At 46.1% G+C, this 23,727-nt stretch overlaps 1 protein-coding gene across 2 annotated transcripts in view; it reads left to right on the top strand.

Moving 5' to 3' along the window:
- The window catches only part of TRPM7 (transient receptor potential cation channel subfamily M member 7), a 2,599,208-nt gene that overhangs the window by 133,207 nt on the left and 2,442,274 nt on the right, over nucleotides 1–23,727 (top strand). For both annotated transcript variants that reach the window (XM_069624956.1, XM_069624955.1), the window contains exon 2: nucleotides 20,404–20,483. In XM_069624956.1, the coding sequence (XP_069481057.1) occupies nucleotides 20,404–20,483 (80 nt within the window). The remainder of the gene's footprint in view (nucleotides 1–20,403; nucleotides 20,484–23,727) is intronic.

Raw genomic sequence — 23,727 nt, forward strand, 5'->3', positions numbered from 1 at the left:
CCATTCATTTGTACTGGGTGGTCTCTTGGTAAATTCTGTTACTCTTCCAACCTTCAAACGTACTGGGGCGAGTATAATTGGTCCCTTCATTCATTCATTAATTCATTAATTCATTCATTTTGTCATTTGCATAGTGCCTTCCACCATAATTATGGTCCCAACGCGCTTTTGGTTGAATGCCCTCGGAGAAACTGGAGTCCAAAATTTGGGAGATGCTATGATGCATGTGTGCATTTCAGCCATTTAAGGGTGGCCAAGACCCTGCTCGTCACCCAAGTCTAAATTGAGTGTGTATGGGTGCAGAGGAGGTATACTATGAACTAAAGGGAGGGATTGTGTTTAAGAAATTGAGTTATGTGGGAAGCTACGTTCAAATTTTTGTTGTTAAAAGTAGCTTCATTCTTATGGCAGAGGTGATATACAATAGTGTTTGTGCTTATATGCGTGTGCATGGTGTTTGCAGTGAGCCTGTCCCTTCTGCCAAGTTGAGACAGTGTGGAACGCGAGAGGAGAAATGGGTTAGCTGTACAAAGAATCTCTACTTCATGGGTTCCATCTATGTACAAGGGGCAGTACTACGTTTCAAAGGTGATCTAAGTGCTAGAAGAATGCATAATACTCACCCTTTGAGAGGTTCTTAGAGTGAGAGATTGCCATCCCTAGTTCCGTCTAGTGCGAAACAAGTTCCCCATTTCATGCAACGACGTGGCCCATCCTCCTGAGCTTTAGAGTTACATGCAGTGACGACCACAAGCGAGTTGTCCGAGGTGCCTGATAGTCCTCCTCAGGGATGATCAGTGTGATTTTCTCAAAGTGTATTTTAAGTGAGATTCATTGCTCACCCTCTAAACCCATATGAGTGCAATAGCTGTCCCACTGTCAGGATCCGTTCCAGGTGCAAGTTACTGGAGTGACTACATGAGTCCTCCATGTGTGCTTGGCGTCCCACACGCAGAGTGGGTGGCAGAAAGCGGTTGAAAGGAAAGAGGAGGCTATTAGCTGACGGGGATAGGTTGGGGGGGTCTGGTGGGGGGGAATAAAGGAGGAAGTGTGTGTGTGTGTGTGTGTGTGTGTCTCGAGGAGTTGGGTGCAGGGAGGCGGGGGGGATCAGGTGGTCTGGGTGAACAGCCAGGTTTTGAGGGCTTTCCTGAAGGCCAAGTGATCCTCTGAGGCAGAACACAAGGGGGGGAGGTAGTTCCAGTGAGGTCCAGATCTCCCTCAGTCGGGCTCGGATCTTTTACTGATGTCGAAGACTTTTGAATATGCAAGGCTTTTACTAAAGACCTCCGCAGGACCATTTTGACTTTCAGTTCCACTGTCCTTGTGATATTTGCCCCAATGTCTCTTCCATAAGCAAAAAGTTTAAACAAATCTTTCTCTTCAAGCACTCACCTTTTCACTTCCCCTTTTGCCAGGGTTAATCTTGACCATTATGCATTTCAGAGTTCATTCACTTTGCAGCTTTAATTCAGCAGTCAAAGTAAATTCTACAGGATTGGCCTCGCCTCCCCAACTCGGTCCTTTACGCGCAAGGCTCGCTGGTGTCCTTGAAACACAATGCAGTCTTTGTGTCTGGGATTTGGCTCTCTCCCAGTTTTTCAGAGGGAACAACCTCCTGTAGAGAACTTCAGGGTTTCCCCAACCCTTCGCTCTGGTCCCTCGATTGGTCATTCTGTCCCTGTGGGTTTGCCTTTGCCCCTGGAAGATCTGCTCCTTTTCGTGTTCCACCTTGCTCCAATTCTCATGGGTCTCTCTCAGTCGGACTCAGACCCCTCCTTTGCTTCACACACGGGTCTCGATCGGTCTGGCTCGAACCCTCTTGCTTTGCACAAAAGTTCAATCAAACAAAAATTTGCTGGACTTCAGGTCCCACAATGCAGCTGTCTTATTGTGCTTCCACTTTGCCAGCTCCCTAAAACGGCGTTCTGGGGGTTTGTGGAGTTTCCAATGGACCTTTTCTGGGGTCAGGGCTGTCCCACCTGCTCCTCGGAGGCTTGGCTTTTAATGTTACACCCAGGGGCTGAGCCTTGGCTTGTGTCCTGTAAGAAAGCTCCAGCTGCCCCTGGTCTGGCTGCCTGGAAGCACAGCTCTCTTGCCACACTACAGCCTCTTCTGCACTCATAGGCCCAGTGACTTGGAGGTCTGTTCTCTTTCTCAGGGTTCCTTCCCAGGGTCTCTGTGGCTTCTCCTTAGCTCCTCTGGCCAGCACAACCCACTCAGCCTCCCCAGCTTGCTCAAAGTGTGCCTGTGTGCTCTGCCTTTTATACTGACTTGGAGGCTTAACCGGTTTCAGGTGGGAATGATTGTGGAGGGAGGCCTGACCTTGGCTGGCCTCATTATCGGGAGAAAATGGCGACGGCACATAGGAATTTCCTGGTGCATTGTTTCCAATGGGTAATCTTCATAGCCCCCTTTTTTCCTCCTCTTCTTCTTAGTATAGTTCAGAAATGGGTGGGGGTGGGGGATGTCGGGGGAACATGTCATGTAATGGCACTGCACATATTTCCTAAAGGCAGAGTGGGCGTGATGGAGACTGAGTGCCTGACCCTGTTTGGTCATATTAGTGGGACAGGGCAGTTGCTTATCATTATAGGCAATCTTCCTAGTCTATGTCTTTGGGTTTTTATAGTGGATGATGGGATTGTGCGAGTTCTAGTTTTTCTTAGGGATCATGGAAAACCTGTGTGGGTTTTTGTCAGGGTGAAAGGGGCAGATGTATTGTTGTGGGTGAATGGGTTTTGAGCGATAATATCCCATGATGACTGAGGGGGATGTCGGGTAGGGATGTATTGGGACAGGGGGATACCATGACTTGCTCAAGGGTGTTCCACAGTCTCCAATGGTCCCTTTCTCATATGATCCTCCCTCGCTTGTCCGCCCCGCAGCGTTGGCATCTAAGAGTGTTTGCAGTCCACTGGCCACTTAAGTCAGGCATCCCCGGGAATAGCATGGGAGAAACTCCTCAGGTGTCTCACTGTTGCGACTGCAAATGGTTACCTGCCAGTGCTCTCGATTTTTAAGCAGAGCAGGTATCGTGTTTTAAGATTCCTTTTGTTATACAATTTCTGAAAAGATTAACTAATGTTTCCCCTCCTGATCCGTTCATTGTTCCCGGCTGGGAACTGTGCCTTGTACTAAAGTTCCTTATGGCTGCTCCAATTGAGCCTCTTCATTCATGTCCTTTAAGAATGCTAACCCTCAAGACTATCTTCTTAACAGCCATTACCTCAGCTTGGTGAGTTACAAGCTTTGTTTTAAAATCCTCCATTTACCACCTTGTACAAGGAGAAAGTTGTGTTGAGGGTCTGCCCTTGCTTTCTTCTGAAGGAAGTTTCAGAATTTCCTCTGGTGCAAGAGATTGTGCTTTCTATCTTTTACTCGCCACTGCACCCCTCCAACAAGCGGGATAGGTTACATCGTCTTGATCCTAAGAGGACCATGGGCTTCTACATCAACAAAAGGGTGAAACTTTGACAAATTGTTTGTGGGATATGCTAGTCACAAGCTAGGTTTAGCTGTAAGCAAGCCAACCGTATCCCACTGGATTATCCTTTGCATATCAAAATGCTACAATTTAGTGGATAAAGGCGTCCCTGTGGATTTAGGAGCGCTCTCAACCAGAGGTGTGGCTACTTCATCAGCTCTGCAAAGAGGAGTACCAGTACAGAACATTTGTAGTGCTGCTACTTGGTCCTCTCTTCATACTTTCACAAAAAATGACTGCCTGGATTCTTTGTCGGGTCAGGAGGCGAGGTTTGGGAAAGGTATTTTGCACAGCATCAGTGATTTAATTTAATTTGATTTATTGAACATTTGTATGGTGCCTATTCAGCAGAACGTATCTCCAGGCACCACAAGACAAGGGAGAAGGGGGGGAAACCGAGGAGGAACACCAACAATAAACGGTCCTACTAGGTCTTGTGACATTCAGATTGTGCAAGTGCAGCAAGCAGGAAGTGCAGCGGGAGGGTCAGGTCATGGCAAACAGGAAGGTAAGGGATGGGGGAAGGGAGGATGAAGGAGGGGCAGGGGCTAGGTATGTGCTAGGGGAGCTAGGAGTGCACGTGCGCTGATTGCCGGGAAAAGGGCCAAGTGCATGGAGGGGGCGAGGGGTGGGCTAGACTCAGTAGTCTAGTAGTGCAAAGGGGACAGGATGAGGGTCAACTAGTATGAGGAGGGTGGGTAAACGGGCTCAGTAGTCTAGTCAGGGAAGGGTGCCCGAGGGCAAGTGTTGGTAAATGGGTCCTGAGTTGGTCTGGTCACGAAAGTGCCTGTCCCCTGTATGACTCAGAAGGGACCAGGAAGCCAGTTGCAGCATTTCCCATCTCCTGCATCATGCTGCTCTGGGAGTCTATCATAGATGAGGAATATGTGGGAGGACACAATCCATTCAAAGACAAAATTACTTACTCCATGTAATTTTCTTTTGATTGGATGTTCCTCCCACGTAATCCTCATTGCCCCTACCATCCTACCCCTCTTTCTTCAGGAGAACTTTCGTGTATTACACCTGCTATGTCCCGTCCCCTTTCCTCCATACTTTTGGGACATTCCGTGCTACGGGACAGGACCGGAGCACTTTTTGAAGCATCAAAAAATATGTTGTTCTTTTATTTTTACCCAGGCCCACCTCCCTTGGCTGTAGCCCGCCTTGCCCAGGGCATCGCCCTTCAATCCTTTTCTCTGCACGGTCAGGGTCGGACGTACTTGCATCGTGGGGATTTTTGTTTTTTCCCATCTTGTCCTTCACTCTTCCTGCTCCAGTTCCACAGTCAATCTTCATCTCTGTCTATGCCGGTGCATCAGGGATTTGTGTCCTGTTCTTGCACGTGACGCTTAGCAAGGGCCGATCCTCATTCTCTTTGTCTGGAGTGTTTAGGCCTGGAACATCGGCGGCATTCCTGTCTCTACTGCGACTCGCTATCCGTTCTGGCACTTCAGCGTAGGCTCGTCCGCTCGGAGGACGTGGTCCAGCGGTTACCTCCAGCTAACCTTCAACAGTTCATCGTCGAGAAGAGGAATCGTCTGGTAAGTTCCATACTTTTTATGGCACCTCTAGCCTTACCAGGGCTCACCCTAAGGTATCCCGAAAGGGATCTAGCCTGGATACTAGAGTAGCCTCTGAGGTTCCCCTTCACGAGGCTAAGGGTACCAAGGTCACAACCTAGGTTCCCTGTTCAGGGCAAATTTTACTGAGGTAGCTCCCAAGGATCCCCAGTCAGGGGCTAAACGTACCGAGATTCTTCTTCCAGTACCGGCTCTGTCGTGGTTCCCTACAAAGGGCTAAAATTGACTCCAAAGCTCCTATAATCCTCTGGTGACAATGGTCTCACGTAGGCATGTGACTCCCCACGGAGTGACAAAACGACGGCCCAACCTATGTGGTCTGAGGTGGCCATTTTGTTGGTTCCCTCCAAATCAATGACTGTGTCAGGAGGACCTGTGGTCGGGGTCGTGCCGCCCTTTTCATTGCCCAGCCTGGATAATCCTTTTAGGCCGGCAATCGACTGGCGCTTGAGATTTCTTGTGACGCAAACATTTGCGCTCTCCCCAACATCTGCTCCTCTGCATTATGTCTTTCCAGCCAGGGGCAGACCCTCGTGGCAGCCTACCCCAATGGAATCATGGGGACACGGTACGTTGGATGGGCCATTACCCACTCCTCAGTTTAGGCCTTGCCCGGAGGATGCGTCCTTTGGCAAATTCCATGCCCTCATGCACTCGGACCGGATGAAGGCGTACTTTAGGGATCTCTTCATCGATATGTGCCACAAGCCTCTCGCGCCTCAGCCCACACCTCCACTGCCTCAGCAGGCACTGCAATTACCTCCTCCACTTCCAGCAGGGCCACCTCCTCCCCTGCCTCCATTGCCCCCCTTTCTGTGGTGCTACCAACTCCTGTTGTGCAGCCACCTGAACTAAAGGGGCCTGAAGAACCACGTCTTTCGGAACAACCTTCAGTTCCCGCCAAAAAGGACAAGGGGCAGATGGACACAGATAGTGAGGACCCGCCCCATTACATCAGAGCGTTTCATGACGGTGTTGGAATTGATGGCGTTTGCTTGAAATTGCAACTCCGGATCCCCCATCCCTGCAGGAGAGAGCTCTCGCCGGGGCCTTGACCTTATATTCATAAGAGCGGTCAGGTCTTTTTCTTCAAACGGACGCCCTTGCAGAAGCCCAGAAAATGTGGGAGAAACCCTATACCGGGCATCACATTAACAAAAGAATTGATGCTCGCTATAAGCTCCAGTCCGGTCCTTTGGCTTCCTACCCACTTCCTTCCTCTATGGTAGTGGCCTTGGCTACGCTTCAATCTAAGCCTTCCTCCTCCTCTGCCTCCACCGCTGCCTCACAGATATTGTCTAAAGAAGACGAGATCCTTGAAGGTATCAGAAAAAACGTTTTGCCTATGCAGGGCTTCAGCTACGTCCGGCAAATACAGAGGTCATACTTGCAGCAGCCCACCTCAAGTTATGGAAGGAATTGGCCGAGTTCCAAGACTGTATTCCTCAAGACAAACTGGGGGTGTTGGCTTAGGATCTGCTCAAGGCTGCAGCCCATCACGTGGACCCTTCAGCCCAGGGCCTTATGATCGGGGTTGATGTTTCTGCCAGGTGTGGCTCCACCCGACAAAGTTTTCAAGGGAGGTCCAAGAAATGTTGATTGACCTTCCATTCCTTCACTAACCAGGAACTTAACAAAACAAAAGCCAGTACGCTAACAGCCAAGTCTTTGTTTTAGCAAAACCTGCTCTGTCTAAAATGTCCTGTACTCTGAAACACAAAAAGGATCTTGATCAGGATTCCGATTTCTGAGGGAGTCGGGACCGAAGAGCGTTCCAGGCAGATCATTGCTCCAGTGGGCCTCTGTGAAAACAGCAAAGACAAGGCGGTTGGTTTTTCTCCCAGACCTCTGCCTCCTCTTCGGCTACAGGAGCCCTTGTCTCAGATAAATCTGCTAAATTATGTTTTTCATCAGTCCCATGAGTCTCCAGTGGGAGAGAGGATTTCGACTCATCTGGAGCCGTGGAGGACTAAAACAGACGACTGGTGAGTTTTGTCTGTCGCCCGGCTGTCTTTTGGCTACCCCTTCCAAATACCCCACGTTCTCACCCCTTTTACATCAGACAGGGTCTCCTTCTCTCAGAGCTGAGGTGCAGAATCTCTTGGACCTCACGGTGGTGGAGCATGTCCCTCCATCGGAACAAGGGGAGGGATTTTATTCCTGTCTGTTCAGTCTCCAAACCCAACCAGGCTGGCCTCTGCACTATCCTAGACCTGTCCAACTTCAACCTTTCCCTTCCCCAAGAGAAATTCAAGTTGATCACACTCCACCAGATCAGGTCCTCTCTTCACAAGGGCAATTGGCTCAGCGTGGTAGATCTCCAGCATGCCTACATGCATATCCTAATATGGCTTCAACACCACACATTCCTTCGCTTCTCGATAGGGATGGAACATTTCCAATATCGAGCTCTCTGCTTTGGTCTCATTTCAGCACCACAAGTCTTTACGAAAATGATGGTGGTCATTGCAGCGTTCCTCAGGCTCCAGGAAATCCACGTCTATCCATATTTGGATGACTGGTTGCTTCTAAGTCACTGTCCGCAGACTGCAGCGAACAGTCTTCTGTCCCTTCTACTAATACTGTTCGGACGGTATTGGCATAATTGACCTAAAAATATTTGACCTGAAACATTTGATCGAGTGGGAGTGGGTATGGGTGTAGATTAGGTTGAGGGAAAGTGGGGTGGCAGTTGCATGGGGTCTCCCCCTGCATTTTAGACAAAAAAATGTCATCAAAATTTCGATCAAATGTGATTAGGTCAGATGTTTTAAGTCAAATATACCCAAACTGTTCTGAATTGGGCTGTCTGTAAACTGGTGAAAGTCGTCGATGGCGGTTTCTCAGAATCTGATTTTATTAGGTTTTTCGCTGGGATGCCATCAAAGCTAACATCTTTCTAAGGTATCAGGTCATAAAATTGCTGCAAAAATGTTGCTGGTAAAAGAAAAATTGCTGTGGTTTGACCCGGTGAAACCCCATTATACCATTTAAGGGGAGCAGGGGTTGCAGGGGTGTACACCGCTCTCCGTAAATGGTATAATGAGTCCGCGGGTGTATCGGATATTAAAATTGTGGCAAAAATGTCGCAGGTAAAAAGAATCACGGCAAAAATGCTGTGGTTTGACCCGGTAAAACCCCATTATACCATTTAAGGGGAGCGGGTGTTGCGGGGGTGTCCCCCGCTCCCCTTAAATAGTATAATGGGCCCGGGGGTTGCACAGGTGTCCCCCCGCATCCTTTACATGACTGTGGCGCAAAAAACCACAGCACTTTTTTGCCGCAATATTTTGTATTCATGGCCATTTTTGACGCGATTTTAAGACATGGAACCCTTTCTAACAGAGGACAGGATTGCAGACTTGTCACTCACTTGCTGACTGTTTCTCACATCATCCCACAGGTCAGCCTGATGGTTTCAAAGGCTTCTGGGCCTCGTGTTCTAGCTCTTCCTTTGGCGAGGCTAAAGATGTAGTGCACACAACTAGCGCTACAGAGCAGTTGGTCGCAACCTTCAGACCTAGACTCCCAAATGATACCAATCCCATCATCTATGCTGACGGATCTCCAATGGTGGTCAACTCCTGTCGTCCTCTCTGTGGGAGCCTCCTTTCAGGAGCCTTCACCGCAAGTCAAAATAACGACAGACTCCTCCCTTCTGGGTTGGAGGGCTACGTTAAATCATCTGGATGTTTTCGATCCATCGACACCGCAGACAGGATGTCTCATAGCAGATACCTCGTGCTCTTGGTAGTGTTTCTGGCATTGAAAGCTTTTCGACCTACCATTGTCGGCAAGGTAGTGAGGATGCGCACAGACAATTCGGTGGCTATGTTCTATGTGAACAAACATGGGGGCACCAGAACTCCCCCACTTGTCAATCTAGCTATCCAGACTTGGGAATGGGCAGTGCAAAACACAGGCAGCGCACATTCCAGGGTGGAACAATATTGCAGCGGATTCCCTCAGCCATCGGTCTATAGCGAACCACGAGTGGTAGATCAAGGATGTTCTTGTCCACCTTTTCTCGCAGAAGGGCACTCCGACAGTGGACCTGTTTGCGACGTCAGCCATCAAGAAACTTCAGTGCTACGCCTCCAGGGATGGACTCGGTGCATCCTTCTTGGGAGATGCGCTCAAGATTCCGTGGGACAACATGCTAGTGAATGCCTGCCCCCCCCCCCTCTACCATTGATTCATCGATCGCTCTGGAAACTCAGGAGTGCCAACAATTGCACTCTACTGCTCATAGCTCCTTGGTGACCAGCCAAGTTCTGGTTCTAGGAACTTCAGCACCTGTCCATATGCGACCCAATCAGGTTGCCACAGATCCCCAATCTTTTTCACCATAACAATCAACACGTGTGGCATCCCTACCCACAATCCTTCAGCTTAGCAGCATGGTTCCTGAGTTCAAATCCTTAGCGCAGTTTAGTCTCTCAGAAGACAGAATGCGTTTAATTCAGGCGGCACGCAAACCTTCAACAAGAGCTCAGTACAAAAGCAAATGGCTTTGATTCTGTCACTGGTGCCTTGCCAAACAATTCGACCCTCATCAGGCGTCTTTTGACTGTGTCCCATTGTTCATTTCACATCTAGCGACCACGGGCATCAAAACATTTTGACATGCAAAACTTATTTATCTGCCATTTGGGCCTACTTTAGCACAGATAATTGCTCTTCCATTCTTAACAAATCCGGTCATAAAGAGGCATTTCGCTTGTCCACTTCATCTTTTTCCTATGGTCAAGCCACCTCATCCTAAATGGGATCTCAGTGTGGTCCTCACCGCTCTCTGTCACAAACCCTTTGAGCCATTAGCCACTGTAGAACTTTGGTTCCTCACCTGGAAATGGCCTTCTTGATAGTGGTCACATAGGCCTTGAATAAGTGAGCTGCAAGCCCTCTCTACTGACAATCCTTTCTTGGTTTTTCCTAAGGACAAGGCTGTGCTCTGCAAACTTCCTTCCTTCCTTCCTTCCTTCCTTCCTTCCTTCCTTCCTTCCTTCCTTCCTTCCTTCCTTCCTTCCTTCCTTCCTTCCTTCCTTCCTTCCTTCCTTCCTTCCTTCCTTCCCAATTTCCTTCCTTCCCAATTTCCTTCCTTCCCAATTTCCTTCATTTTCTTCCCAATTTCCTTCATTTTCTTCCCAATTTCCCAATTTCCTTCCTTCCTTCCTTCCATCCCAATTTCCTTCCCAAACCTGGCTTGAGATGCAGAAAGAGTCCTCTATAATGTGGACGTTAGGAGGGCACAGAAGTTTTACCTACAAAGAACAAGTGACCTCAGAGGCTCTTAACTTTTTGTTACCTTTGGGAATCCAAAAGGAACCCCTGCCTCCAAGACTTCCTTCTCGCTTTGGGTTACTTTGTGTCTCTCGGAAGCTTGTACAGTACAAGGCCTAAAAGCTCCAAAAGGCATCCACGCACATCTATTGCGAGGGAAAGCCAGCTGTCATTTTTCAGAAATATGTGCCATGGGAGACTATTGCCAAAGCAGCTACATGGTCCACACCTTCGGCTTTCTGTAAGCACTATTGCCTTGATCTCAGTTCCCGGACTGATGCCCAGTTTGGCCAGGCAGAGCTCAAAACCCTTTTTCTGTAAACTATTTCCATCCACCTGTTTCATAGGTCAATGCTTGGGAATCTCCTAAAAGTATGTAGGAAAGGGGGCAGGATGTAGGAGTATAACAAAGTTACTCCCGTCCCGTCCCTTAGGACTGAATGTCCCAAAAGTATGGAGGAAAGGGGACTGTAGACTAGGAGTGAGGTAGTCAGGTGAGTAACTTTGTTTTTCCTCTCTTCCAATGCGCCATATGGCCTTACGAATGTCTGTGCTTATGAAAGGGGGAAAACTAAGAACTGAACCAACGGGCGCAGTGCGCGCTCTTTATATAGTTGGTGACATCATGCTCTAGAGCGGACAAAGGCCTTGAAGGGTCATCGAGGCGAAGAGGCCCGGCACCCTCTGCAGAGAAGATAGTTTCTGAAGTGCTGACGCTGGATGTAATATATCGTAGATAGATGAGGAATACGCGGGAGGAACATCCAATCAAAAGAATATTATTAGGGGTACGTAATTTGTTCTTTGAATAGTTGCTGTATTTTGTCAAAAGCTTTTCTATGTTCTTTAGTTCCACTCAATAGAACATACACACATAGTCTTGTGTTATCCTGTGGATTAAGTTCTGTAACTTGTGTAGTGGACTGATAGATTTCCTCTCCTCTTTTATGCAAACAATCTTCCTTTTGTATACGTTACTTCTGTCATTCTGGTCAGGCTATAGCCTCTCTCCCCTGTGCTGTTTCATGTAGGAGCTCAGTCTTCTGGTTTCCTCAGTGTTTGTTTCCCAAATGTCTTTATTTATTATGTTCTCTTTCTCATCTTTGGGACCAGGGTTGACTTTTCTCTTTTCCCAAGGCAGCGAGTTGTCGACTCTACTCCTCTCACACTTGGTGTATTTCAAGTAGCTCTGCCTTTCATGAACATAGTTCTCATTCGCTGGCTTATTTCAATACTTTTCTCATTAATACTGGGATGAGTTTTGCTCGACTTAGGAGTCCCTCTTAAGTATCCAGTAATCCTGTTTGCCAAATTACCTTTATTCCAAGGGGTATCTCCACCTGCGCTGGTTAGGTTTTGGACTCTTTCTGCTTCTTCTTTACTCCATGGCTCTCTTATCACACGTGTGTTTCATACTTGTCTTCCCAAATGCACTTGCGCTGTATCTCATGTCTGGAGTAGTTTTCTCCTGTCAGTGGTATCAGCACTCTGCAGGGAGACTGCTCACCATCGTTGCTGTGTTGTCACGCCACCACCAAACTCTCTTCAATTGCGTTGTGATTTCTTCTGTTACCATATGCTGGTCTCCCAGCGTCTTTGGCTCTGCGACGGAGCTCAACTGGTGTATGCGGGCTCTGCGTTCTGTGGGAGCTCAACCTCCTGCTCTGCTACAGACAGGGGACTTCCTTGGTTCTCTCTGCTTTCCAGCTTCTCTTGGCTTCTCTATATCCCTTGCCATCTATCTCTCTCTCTCTCGTCAAATCATCCCTTTTCAGCATCCTCTGCACAGTCCATTGGAGGGACTGATTTAAAGGGATAGTCTTAGTTTCCTATTGATAGCATAGGTTCACTTCAGTTTTATGCAATTGATAATGTTCTGTTAGACAATTATATAGTTGCCATCACTGAGGGTATCAGGGAGTTCCTCACTGGAACGTGAGTCCTTGTCTCCAAGGGGTGAGTCTATTCCAGTGAGGTCCCACTTGCCTCAACCGCTAGTGAGGGTGTTGCGGAGCAGGCACCCCTCCATAGCCTCACAGTTGGGAGAAGGGACACATTCTCTCAATTCGTCACATTAGATTAGGTTGTTCTGGAAGGTATAGGAGTGTTTGCATGATCTTTTCCCCATCTAGCATATGTTCTACAAGGCATAAAATAAGCAGTGTTTCGTAGCAATTTGCAATTCTGTAGGTTTGCTAAATAAAATGGACACTTGTGTAGCAAAGCTAGCTATTTAAGTAACCCTGTTCAAAGAAAGCACAGCTCAACTCCATTTTCCTCCCTCTTCTCTTTTCTCTATTCACTGCAAGTTTCTTTTCTCTGTTCACTGCAAGTTCAAAGGGGCTAATGGAGAAGAGAGAGAAAGTGCAGCAGTAGATTATTTTCTTCTTCAAATAAGTGCAAACCAGAAGTGATCAGGGTGATAATGTTATTAAGCTAACTATACCCTGGCAAAGACTAGTATGTTAGCTTTTTTAAAAAAAGAAAACATTTAAACCGTCATGCAATTCCATTCCTAAAAGGTTAAGTTGTTACGTAATGCATAATTACAATATTGATACGGTAAAACACTGAATGGAATCCTATTTACAGTAAAGTTTAGGTTACTATATCTAAATATCATAGTGGCAACTATGTTTCATTTTGTGGAAAACCTGCATCATATCGATGAGTGAACAATCTTCAAAATACACATGCTCACACTGCCAAATGGTTTTGATGGCAAACCTAGTTCTGTGACCTGCTGGTTGCATCCATCTGTGAAACCCATAAGCGTATCCCATGCTCCTTGACATTCTCTCTCATCACCCTTTTGCTTTATACCAGCTACCCTGAAAGTGAGATGGCTTCAAACAACAATATTCCTCCTAGTTTGCCCAGTTCTCTGCCTGATACACCATCCACTTTTAGTCTTATTTTCTTCCCTCTTACATAACAAATACACAAAGCTTAACTAGATGTTTATGCAAAGTAGTGATAAACGGTTCCATCCAGTCTGTACACCTACAGATCTACTGCAATACCATACACTGTAGTTCTCCTCCAGAGCTCGCTTTACGCTGATTATAATAGCATTATTTACTGGAACCTCTGGGAGAGATATGGCCAAACTGTCCTACATAGCCTTCTTATCAAATGCATTTATTTGTGTCCATTCATTCAGCTAACCTTTTACATTCTACAGACGCTCATCCGGAGCTTGCAAAATCTACTTGCCCACTCGCACAGTTGAGACGAGTACCATTTAGATGGGATGTTTGAAACTTTTATTTCGCATTTACTTTGTTTCCAGTAAATGTCAAATATGTTTCACTGTGCATGACTGGCTCCTGTGTAGCAGTAGTGTGCCAAATAAAGTTGGTTTGTGGTAACGGGTATCATTTTACAGAAAGCGCATTTACATTTTGTGTCATCCGTTGCCATGGGTCGAGTGCATTTCTCTTCAGTCAAGTAGGTAAACTAAGTTACTAGGGTTTAAAGAATTTTCAAGGCCCGACGTCTCTCACTGTCTTACTTCAGCCTTACACAAAAATGCTGTATTGTTGCTCATTTTATGTTTGGATACAAATAACTTGTGGTTGTATTACAAATATTAGTACAACATAGCTAATCAAATGGGTTTGTTTGCTAATAAAGAACATTTTAATTAGTAAACCCTGCTAATCAATTTTTGAAAAATAATGCATGCCTTGGTTCTACGTCGGAGCCGCAGGTCTCATCCCCACACAGACCTGCAACTCGAAGCTGAGCTGGCAGACCCCATGCAATGCCAAAGGTTGCTTCTATGGGACTTAAGGATCAGCGGGGGGTGGAGGGGTGGTTCTAAGAAGGTACCTCTTCACAAGCTTTAGGGCCAGGAGTGGGTTTGCTGTGGGATTGGTGAAAAGGATGACCTTAATAGCATTTGATGCCATGTTATTCTGTGGAACTTGTGAGGGGGAGGGCCCCAAAAGCATATGATCCATATAAAATAGGAGGTGTGCCAAGTGACCTGGACAGAGGGAGCGTGCCTGGGGGATCCTCCCCATTCTGCATTGCTCCAATCATCTACTGGCTCGTGGTTGCATCCGGCCCCCAACGCCGCCCTGCTTCCTGTCGGGAGAGTTAGACATGGGACTTAGTCACAGTGCATTCATTTTCATAGCATGTTATGAAAATAACTGGATGGAAATAGGATTGCTCAGATTGATATTTTTACAGAAATTCCACCCGTGCTAAATGCAATGTTTTACGTTATCCATTCCAAAATTGTGTGGCTCCAAAAACGAGAGTAGACTCAACAAATGTCTCCAACTAAGAATACTGGTTAGTCTTACTACCCCACTAGACTAAACTCTGATTACACAACATGGTGCATGCTGTCTCACCATAGACGCGTCAAATGTTCGTTTCATTCCAGTCTAATAGCTCCGCTACCAACTTTTAAAATAAAATATGAATCGTTTAGTGTTAAATGAATTGAGCCGTGATTCCAATATTCTCTTTAACATTTACATTTCACTTCATATATTTCTCCTATACCTTTTTGTTTAGGTTAGCCCTGAGGATCACTCCAAAAAGGAGGGTAAAAAAAGTGTGGAAAACAAGCTCATCGTTCTCACATTACCTTTGCCCAAGATGCAGTTATTTGGGAACATGATTATATGTAATTCATCTAGTTTTCTCTGCTTAATGTTTTCAATTTGCAACTCAACTGAATGGTTCATATTGCCAAATCCTGTAAAAGGGATCTATGTAAAAATGTTGCATCTGTTACTGCATATGTGAAAATGTCAAACCATTTACAACAAATGTTTGTGAAAAGAAATGCGGGGAGAGACCTAACCACACCGGAGAACCTCTTCATTCCCCCCACTTTAATGAATACCCTAACTCGCCCCATCTATATTTTTGCATCAGTTTGTTGTAAATGATGCAATATTTCTGTATTTGCAGTTCTGGTGTGCGCAGTTATGGGGCAATACTGTTCAAAGCATTGCTATTCGAAGGCAGTAGACATGCATGTGCACACAAATGAACTGAGACATCGTATGCACTGGACATGCTATCCTGATCCTGCCAATACTTCTGGTATCCCATAGTGCAAATCATCTTTTTGTGGAGTCTTGGTGGCAATGAGTGTTATGTAGGAATGCCACTTTCACTTTATAAAGTGGATGGATTGATCCATCGGAGGCTCCAGAGCTTAGTCAACGAGCATGGCACACTTAAACATTTTTTTTTTAAACCATTTTTATTAATTCCAATATGAAAACCTTACAATACACAACAGGTATACATTCCAATTCTCTTGTACAGTTTTGTTTAGTTTCCCCCTCCCTCCCCTATCCCACATCACCGCTCCACCACCATCTCTGAGGGTGCCCCTCCCTCCGATCTCTTTGAAGAGCCATCATCCTCCAGGCTTGCCTGTCCAGATCCAGACAGAGTGGCTACTAAGTGCCTCCCGGCTGTCAATGTCTCTGCTTCTTGCTCCCCGCCTCTACCTACTGCTTCGATCCACACCACCATTTCCACATCCGTCCATTTCCGAAGATCATGCCACCAGGCTTCTGCGTTCGGCCTGTTGCATGCCTTCCAGCTCATCACTTAAACTTTTTTTTAATGCACTGTGCGACATGACAAGAACACACTGATCGTATTTCAGAGAAACATATTGACAAAGCTTACAAGAGACCAGGTACAGAGTACAGCATTGAATTCCTTCCATATAGGAAAACAGGACAGTCCATAGCCACATACTTGGACCCGATCCTCCAAACAGTCATACCTACCACGTTGGAAATTGTCACATGAGTGGGGGTTTACGTGCAACACCTGGGTACTTGTCCACAAATTCAATGAAAGGTGTCCAGATAGCAACTTACTTGGCATATCTCCCCGCATACAGGGCAGTAATTTTCTCATCCGCGAGGGTGCCCCATATCTTTACTCACCACATCTGGATCACTGGGCTCTCTACAGATTTCCAATTTTGGTATATATTCAACTTGGTTGATAGGAGTAGGTGACCTATTAATGCAGATATAGGAGTGTTAAGGGGAATACCCCATTGCCTGTGTCCCCCAATAACACCACACAGGGATCCATAGACAGAAAACAGCCCCATAATATCTTTAATTTTTGACAGAACTTCCTTCCAGAATATAACCACCTTCTTGCATGTCCACACCATATGATTGAGAGAGCCCTCCTCTGAACATCCACGCCAGCAGCACATTGAGTAATCTCCAGACATGCGGTGTAATCTTTCTGGGGTGAGGTACCAACGCTAGCAAGGTTTATACATTCCCTGTCTGTAGCACAGTTTGAGGGCTTATGCATCTGTGCCCATATTCTTAACGAGGCATCATTCTCAATTACTTCCCCAATGTCCTCTGCCCATTTGGTCATGTATGGAAGACGCATTATAGGGTCACCCATATCCAATAATTTGTACAGATGGGAGACGCAGCGTTTGGAGACTCCCCCATGAATATTACTTCCCCAATGTCCTCTGCCCATTTGGTCATGTATGGAAGACGCATTATAGGGTCACCCATATCCAATAATTTGTACAGATGGGAGACGCAGCGTTTGGAGACGCCCCCATGAATATTACTTCCCCAATGTCCTCTGCCCATTTGGTCATGTATGGAAGACGCATTATAGGGTCACCCATATCCAATAATTTGTACAGATGAGAAACTCAGCCTTTGGAGACGCCCCCATGAATATTCAGTTCAAGAGTGTTCAGCAATCTAGTGGCACGTCTTTTTGTGTGAGGGTGAGAAGGCCAGTGTCTAAATAGGATATAATGAAAACTTTGCTTTCAGTTATGTTAAGTCGTCTTACACTCCGTCCACCATTACTAAACAATTGCTGCAAGTGAGTGAGCCCCCCAGCCCGCCAAGGCTCAAACCTCCTTACCTCAGTACCTAGCTGGAAGTCCGGGTTGTTCCAGATCAGCATCGGCGGGCCCATACCAAATGTAGCACCCCATCTTAGTAGAGCCCTTCTCATGTAATAGTGTATTTTTTGTCATGGTCAGAAGCTGGCAACCTGAAATTTTCAGTAGGACCTTTTTCTCCATGTATGGGAGCTGGGACAGTGCAAACATATAATGTACTTGTTCTATAGTTTTCCATTTCGGCTGCATCCCATCATCTGCCTAGGTAAACACATGGGACAGCTGTGCAGCTAAATTGTAGGGGAACGCATCCGGGACCCCCAATCTCATCGGTTTCAATAGTACCTGCCTTGAGATTCAGTCAGGGGTCTTTACTGATAATGCCAGACAGAGGTAAAGTAGCTGTGGGATGAGGTTCATCTTTACAGCAGCAATTATACGAAACCAAGAGATTTTTTGTCTTCCCCATCTAGTGAGGGCCTCCGAAAGCTCTTGGAAAAGTGGCAGGAAGTTGCTCCTGTAGAGTTCAAGGATTCTACAGGGAAGTTGTACTCCTAAGTAGGGTATAGATTCCCGGGACCATTGTATAGGGCCAAACCATCAATTAGGGGTAGATCCTGTGGTCGCAGTGAGACGTTTAGATCATGAGACTAAATTCCTTTAATTCACTCAGCACCTCACCCAGAGAGGTTCGAAGATTCCACAGAGTTAGCAGAATGTCATCCGCGTAAAGAGAAGCCTTATAGCTTACCCTCTCAACTTCTATTCCCATTATGTTTGCGTTATGCCTAATATGGCAAGCCAGCGCCTCCACACTCGGGGCGAATATTAGTGGGGATAACGGACAGCCCTGATGCGTACCTCTAGTTATTGGCAGGTTAGCGGAGAGTACCCTGTTGACCCGGATGTAGGTCGCTTGTTCTCTGTAAACAGCCATAACCCATTTGATGAAGCCCGGACAGATCCCTATGTGCTCCAGAACCCCCTGAAGGTGACACTATCCCACCCTGTCAAAAGATTTATGCGCATAGAGTGCAATTATCCCAATATCGGCCTCCGATTAGCTGCCCACTTACAAAAGATTTAGGGCCCGTCACACTTTATCATGCGTGTTGCGTGCCTAGATGAACCAAGTTTGGTCCCAGTCTATAATCTTTGGTAGTGCCTCCATCATTCTGCGTGCAAGAATTCTAGAGAAAATCTTCGAATCAATATTGGTGAGTGTAATGGGGCAGTAAGAGTCGCATAGCGTTGGATCTTTACACGGTTTAGGAATCAGTACCGTATTTGAAACCCCCATGGAGGGAGCCCCTCTACCCAAATCTAAAATTGAGTTAAAGAGATCTACTAGGGGAGAGGCCAAAATGGAGCTGACCTTTTTATAGAAGGAGGCAGTAAACGCATCTGTCCCTGGGGTCTTATTTTTCAGAGATTTAATGGCCAATTCTGCTTCCCTCTCCTCTGTAGATAGTCTTGGCAGACCTGCGTATTCTAGGTATTTCGTTTTTCGGTCGATCGGACCATCCTCTGCCCGGAATACACCCTTAAAGTGAGCTTCAAATCTACCCCTTTTTGACAGCTTCACCCCCCTGTAACACCCCTTGAGGATCCCGTAAAGCCAGCACTGTATTACGATTTTGAAGTCTCTTCAATTTTGCCACCAGGAGACGATAAGCTCGGTTGCCATTGGCATAATAATAATAATATCTAGTTTTTAACATTGTTTGGGCCGTTCTCTTTACCAAGTGCTCTTTTAATTTCTTGCCCGTTATCTGCATTGAGCGCAGAGCCGCTGGCGACTCCTCCCTCTTTTGTTCCTCCTGTTTTCATATCCTGTTCTAGTCCTACCCAAATTAGTTGCCTTGCCCTGGTGTACGAGCTTGGCACACTTTTTTAATAGCAAGGTTCATGACCCCTCTTCGGTTTTTCCACCGGCTTCGCATAATGTTGTGGCAGGTTCCGACCTAGGCTATGCCACTTTGTCCCAGTGTTCGTTCTTTTTTTCTTTCTTTCTATGTACTAGTAATATGAGGTTTGTTACACAATATCTGTCTTTTTAACGTGCTGTATGTTTATAATTTATGGATCTCATTTTATCCGGAATAACTCAACGTGAACGGGACATCTTTCCTTGATTGGTAGGGTGGTATTTAAAATCTGCAACACAGGATCAACTTGATCGTTTAATTGTGAAAAGTCAAGTGCGTGCTGACAGAAAAGCAGCGCGAATCTCACCATTTCAAATCTAAATATGCCGTTGTGAATTTAAATGTAGTACTTGCATACCATGGCAGGCTTTCTTTATGCTTCCTGGAAACCAGGTAGAGCTGGCAGGCAGGCTCACAAGAATGCGAGTTATTTATTGCTCTCTGTTGATCCTGCTCGTTCACAGTTGAATTAAATGCTAAAAGTTGCGGAATTCTGAGGATGAGCGTATAATTAAGCATTGTAGTACAATGGAGGGGTCATTATCGTATGATAATGATCCACGTCCAAGTTATTTCCCAAGGCAAGGGTCATTATCCCAAGTGGTAAGTCTAAGGTCTAAGTATTTGCACATACAGTTGCGCAACTAAAAAAGAAAAGTGTTTACTGTGGGGTAAAATAATAGCTCCCACAACTAACTTGTAATGTTAATTTAATGAGGGAAACAGGAACAATAAACTTTACACATTTTGTGGTTGATTGCCGTTTACTAGTTTGGGGATTTAAACTGCACATGAATGCGCCTCTCTGCCTTTACACAGCTCTTTCTGTGCTGCTTGTCATGCTGCTGCTCAAATCCGCAGTGTTTGGAATGAGGTCTATACCAGAGATCATATACTGCATTCTTATGCACTGAGAAGTCTACAATGCGATTCATGTGCTAATGCACATAAGTGGCCTGGGGCACAGCCTTGGATTCAGGGAGTGCACGTTGGGTAGTTCAGCTAAAAGTTCCATTGACATGAAGAGTTGTTATCTGCTCATTTCCTGCTTTCCAGGTGTTAATCTGTTTTGATGAATTGCCAATACGAACTACTACTGCTTTTCATAAATTCTAAAACGAATTTTACTTTAGTACATAAGTAATGCGCAGCAGAGACCAATATACGAGTATATATTTGAATATGTTCAATGGAGAGTAGTTCACCTGTTTCTAATTATTAATTTTTCTTTTTCAGTCACAGAAATCCTGGATAGAAAATACATTCAACAAGCGAGAATGCACATATCTTATACCAAGTTCAAAGGACCCCCACAGGTATGTGAAATAAAATATTTAAGTAATTAGCCGGTATTGTTGAAACGGCGAACACATAATTGAGCCACAGATGCATTTCTAAAGGGGGTGTATCAGTAGTGATTGCTTTTTAGGAAATCAAATCTGGTAGAAACTGGCACATGTTTTGGAATTAAACCAAAGGAACATATTCAGTACCTCGCCCTATCTACCCATTTATGTGCCACTTTTCCATAGATGTTAGCATGTTCCATTCGTCTTTTGCCAAAAGTTGTTAAATTAGTTCACATCCTTAATTTGCAGATTACAAAAGCGCAGATAATTTCTGTGACCCTTCTTACTTCATATAATTGAAATTAATCTTGTATATGAGGTTCAGATTGTGTGTGTTTTTTTTTTTGTTTTTTTTTTGTATTTGTTATGAGTGCGTAAATAGATGACGAAATTATTGTATGCTGATCACATCTGTCAAACTCCTTTTACTCCTACGTCCCTTTCTCCTTTCCTCCATACTTGTGGGTTATTCTGTCCTTCTCGACGGACCAGAGCTTTTTGTAGCACCATACAATAAATGTTCTGTCCTATTTTTATGTTGCGGGCTCAAACGCATGCTTGGCCACAGGTTCTGCCTACCCAAGCCCCGCCTCCGCGCCTCGCTACTGAGTCGTTTTCTCCATGCAGTCTGGATCAGCCGCTACAGCACCAGTGGGTGATTTAAAAAAAAAATAATGTTTTACTGCTCTTTTTCTTCTGTCAAAATTCTTTCTCATCTCTGGTGTCAGTCTTTTTTGGGTCCATTTATGCAGGGACAAAAGAGTTTAGCCTCCTGCACGTCATTCTGGAAGTTACTCGGCTTTTGATCCGCACATGCTCTGCTTGCCTGGGCCAGGTCACAGTTTGGATGGGTGTTTTACTTGTGACGCACGTTTGGTTCTCCAGCGCTGGGAAGAAGTCTTCCATCATGTAGTACTGGAGTACATTAGAGAATTTGTCACTGTGATGAAACATCGACTGGTAATTGACTTCCTTTTTTGGTTACCCCGGGCAAGCGCCGTTCATGCCCTAGCAGTACCTTGACTGGCCCTGAGGCCCTTGGGGCTAATTTGGATACCAGAGTTAGCTCTGAGTCTCCCTGCTCAGGGTCTAACACTCTTACCGGCAGTGCAGAGTTTCCCGCAATGGGGGATAATCGTACCGGGGTGACCCCCAAGGTTCCCTCAGTGAGAGCTAAAGTCAATACTGGCAAGGCCGAAGTTCCCCCGCCAGGGGCTAAACCTACCAGGGTTCCTCCTGAGGTTCCCTCCAGCAGGGCTAAGCTTCTTTCTAGCAGCACTGAGGCTCCCCAGGGAGCTACACATACCCCGGTGGTCCCTGAGGATCCTTCTTTGATGGCTAAATCTAATACTGGCGTTGCTGAGGTTCCCTGTCAGAGGGCTTAACACGACATAGTTCCAACCACCATAAACCGTCGGTGCTTTCGCAGCTTGAAATGGCGTCCCATCTTACTTGACGTTATCTGCATTTTTGGCGCCATAGGAGAGACCCATGTCCACTCCTAGTGCGTCATTAGGACGTGATCCTTCCGGTTCAGTTCCGAAGGCTTTAGGTGAGCATAATCCCTTGGCGCCCCCCACCTGAGTAGAGTGGTCGACTGCAACTAGAATGTCTCTGCCCCAAATTCTGTTCTTGCCAGTCACCTCCTCAACGCTCCATTACGTGGATCCATGGTTGTCCAGGCCCACATGGCAACCAGTTTTATGGGCACGCCTACTCCAACGTAGAGACATACTCCTCAACAAAGGTCTCATCACTCGGAGGAGGCATTATTTTAGAGGCTCCAGACTCTGAGGCATTCGGACCCTATGAAGGAGTATTCCAAAGGCATCTTTAGAGAAATTATGCCAACTCCTCCAAGGATCTCAGATCTGCCTCCGCTTATGCCTCCGATGGATCTCCAACCTCCACCACCACTTTTCTGTGACCCTGTGCCTCCTGCAGTTCCTCCTCCCCCACTTCCCTGTAATCCAGCGCCTCATGCAATGCCTGTGATTCAGGAACCGGTTATTCCGCCAACACTGGATTTGCAGCCTCAAGCAGATCCAGATCTCTTAGATGAGGGGGAGGAAATCCTACTGTCAGCGACGCTTTTCCATGACAGGCTTATGGATCTGATGGGCTTTCTTGAAATCCCGGTCCCAGACCCACCACCTTCGGAGAGGATCTGATGGCAGGAGCTCAGTCGATAGAGATCTGACAGAACAGGGATTGTCATGCCCAAAGACCTGCCAGCTGTGGCAAAGAGAACCTGGAATAAACCACATTCAGTTAATCCCGCAAATAAAGATTGACCTCTGTTATAGGCTCTTGCAGACCGAGGCGGTTGCGCTATCGGCCTGCCTTCAGCCGCCTTCATCAGTGGTCGCGGCAGAGGCGATCTGCTAAAAGGTGGAAATTCGAGAAAGGCTGTAAGCCCCTCATCAAGGGTTTTTCCCGCCTGGAATATAAACCAAGAATGAGACACCTTCACAGAATAACAGTCACATAGATACATTTATTAGTACCAACAAAGCATTTGAGCAGAGAGAGGTGACAAAATAGGTTTTGCAAGTGCTCTCTGCCTTACTTACAATCTTTTGTTCTTCAAATACAGTTTTTTCAGCTGCGTTAGCATGACACGTAAATAATACAGGCTCCTTGGAAGATAAATCGCTGGCAGGGTGAACAGAAAGCTCAGTGATTAATCATAGTGAAGAACAAATAGACCTGTGGGGGAACTCAATATGTGTTCTTTCCATTCCTAAGCCTCGGGTCGGGGGAGGTCACCACCAGCTAGTATTTGTGCGTGCTATTTTGACGGCAAGCTATTTCCTAACTGCCAGCCTGAGAGCAGTGCCTGCAACTTAACACACACATAGGTTGTTTGGGATTTTGCTGGACTGTCGTGAGATCTTTTGACAGAGAAAAGAGAACGGGTGTTCATATAATGCATATTTCCACAAACGGCCCTTTGAACATCAGTTCTACTTTGTGTCATCTTATAAGCGCAAGTTCAGATATACAGGTTGGGAAGAGAAAGTAGACTCTGTGCTAATGTCAATTGCCATTATTTCTTGTATTGCTACATCTTGCATTATCAATGTATTATTAACCGATACAGATGAAACAGGAGGTTTGAGCAACCGGGCAAGTGCCTGGCATCAAACAGGTAGATAATGTAGATAACAGGCCCCTATGAAAAGGACAATCATTAGGAAGGCACCCATTT

This window comes from Ambystoma mexicanum, chromosome 11, assembly GCF_040938575.1.
Source record: "Ambystoma mexicanum isolate Mex_15411 chromosome 11, UKY_AmexF1_1, whole genome shotgun sequence".
Classification (NCBI taxonomy): Eukaryota; Metazoa; Chordata; class Amphibia; order Caudata; family Ambystomatidae; genus Ambystoma; species Ambystoma mexicanum.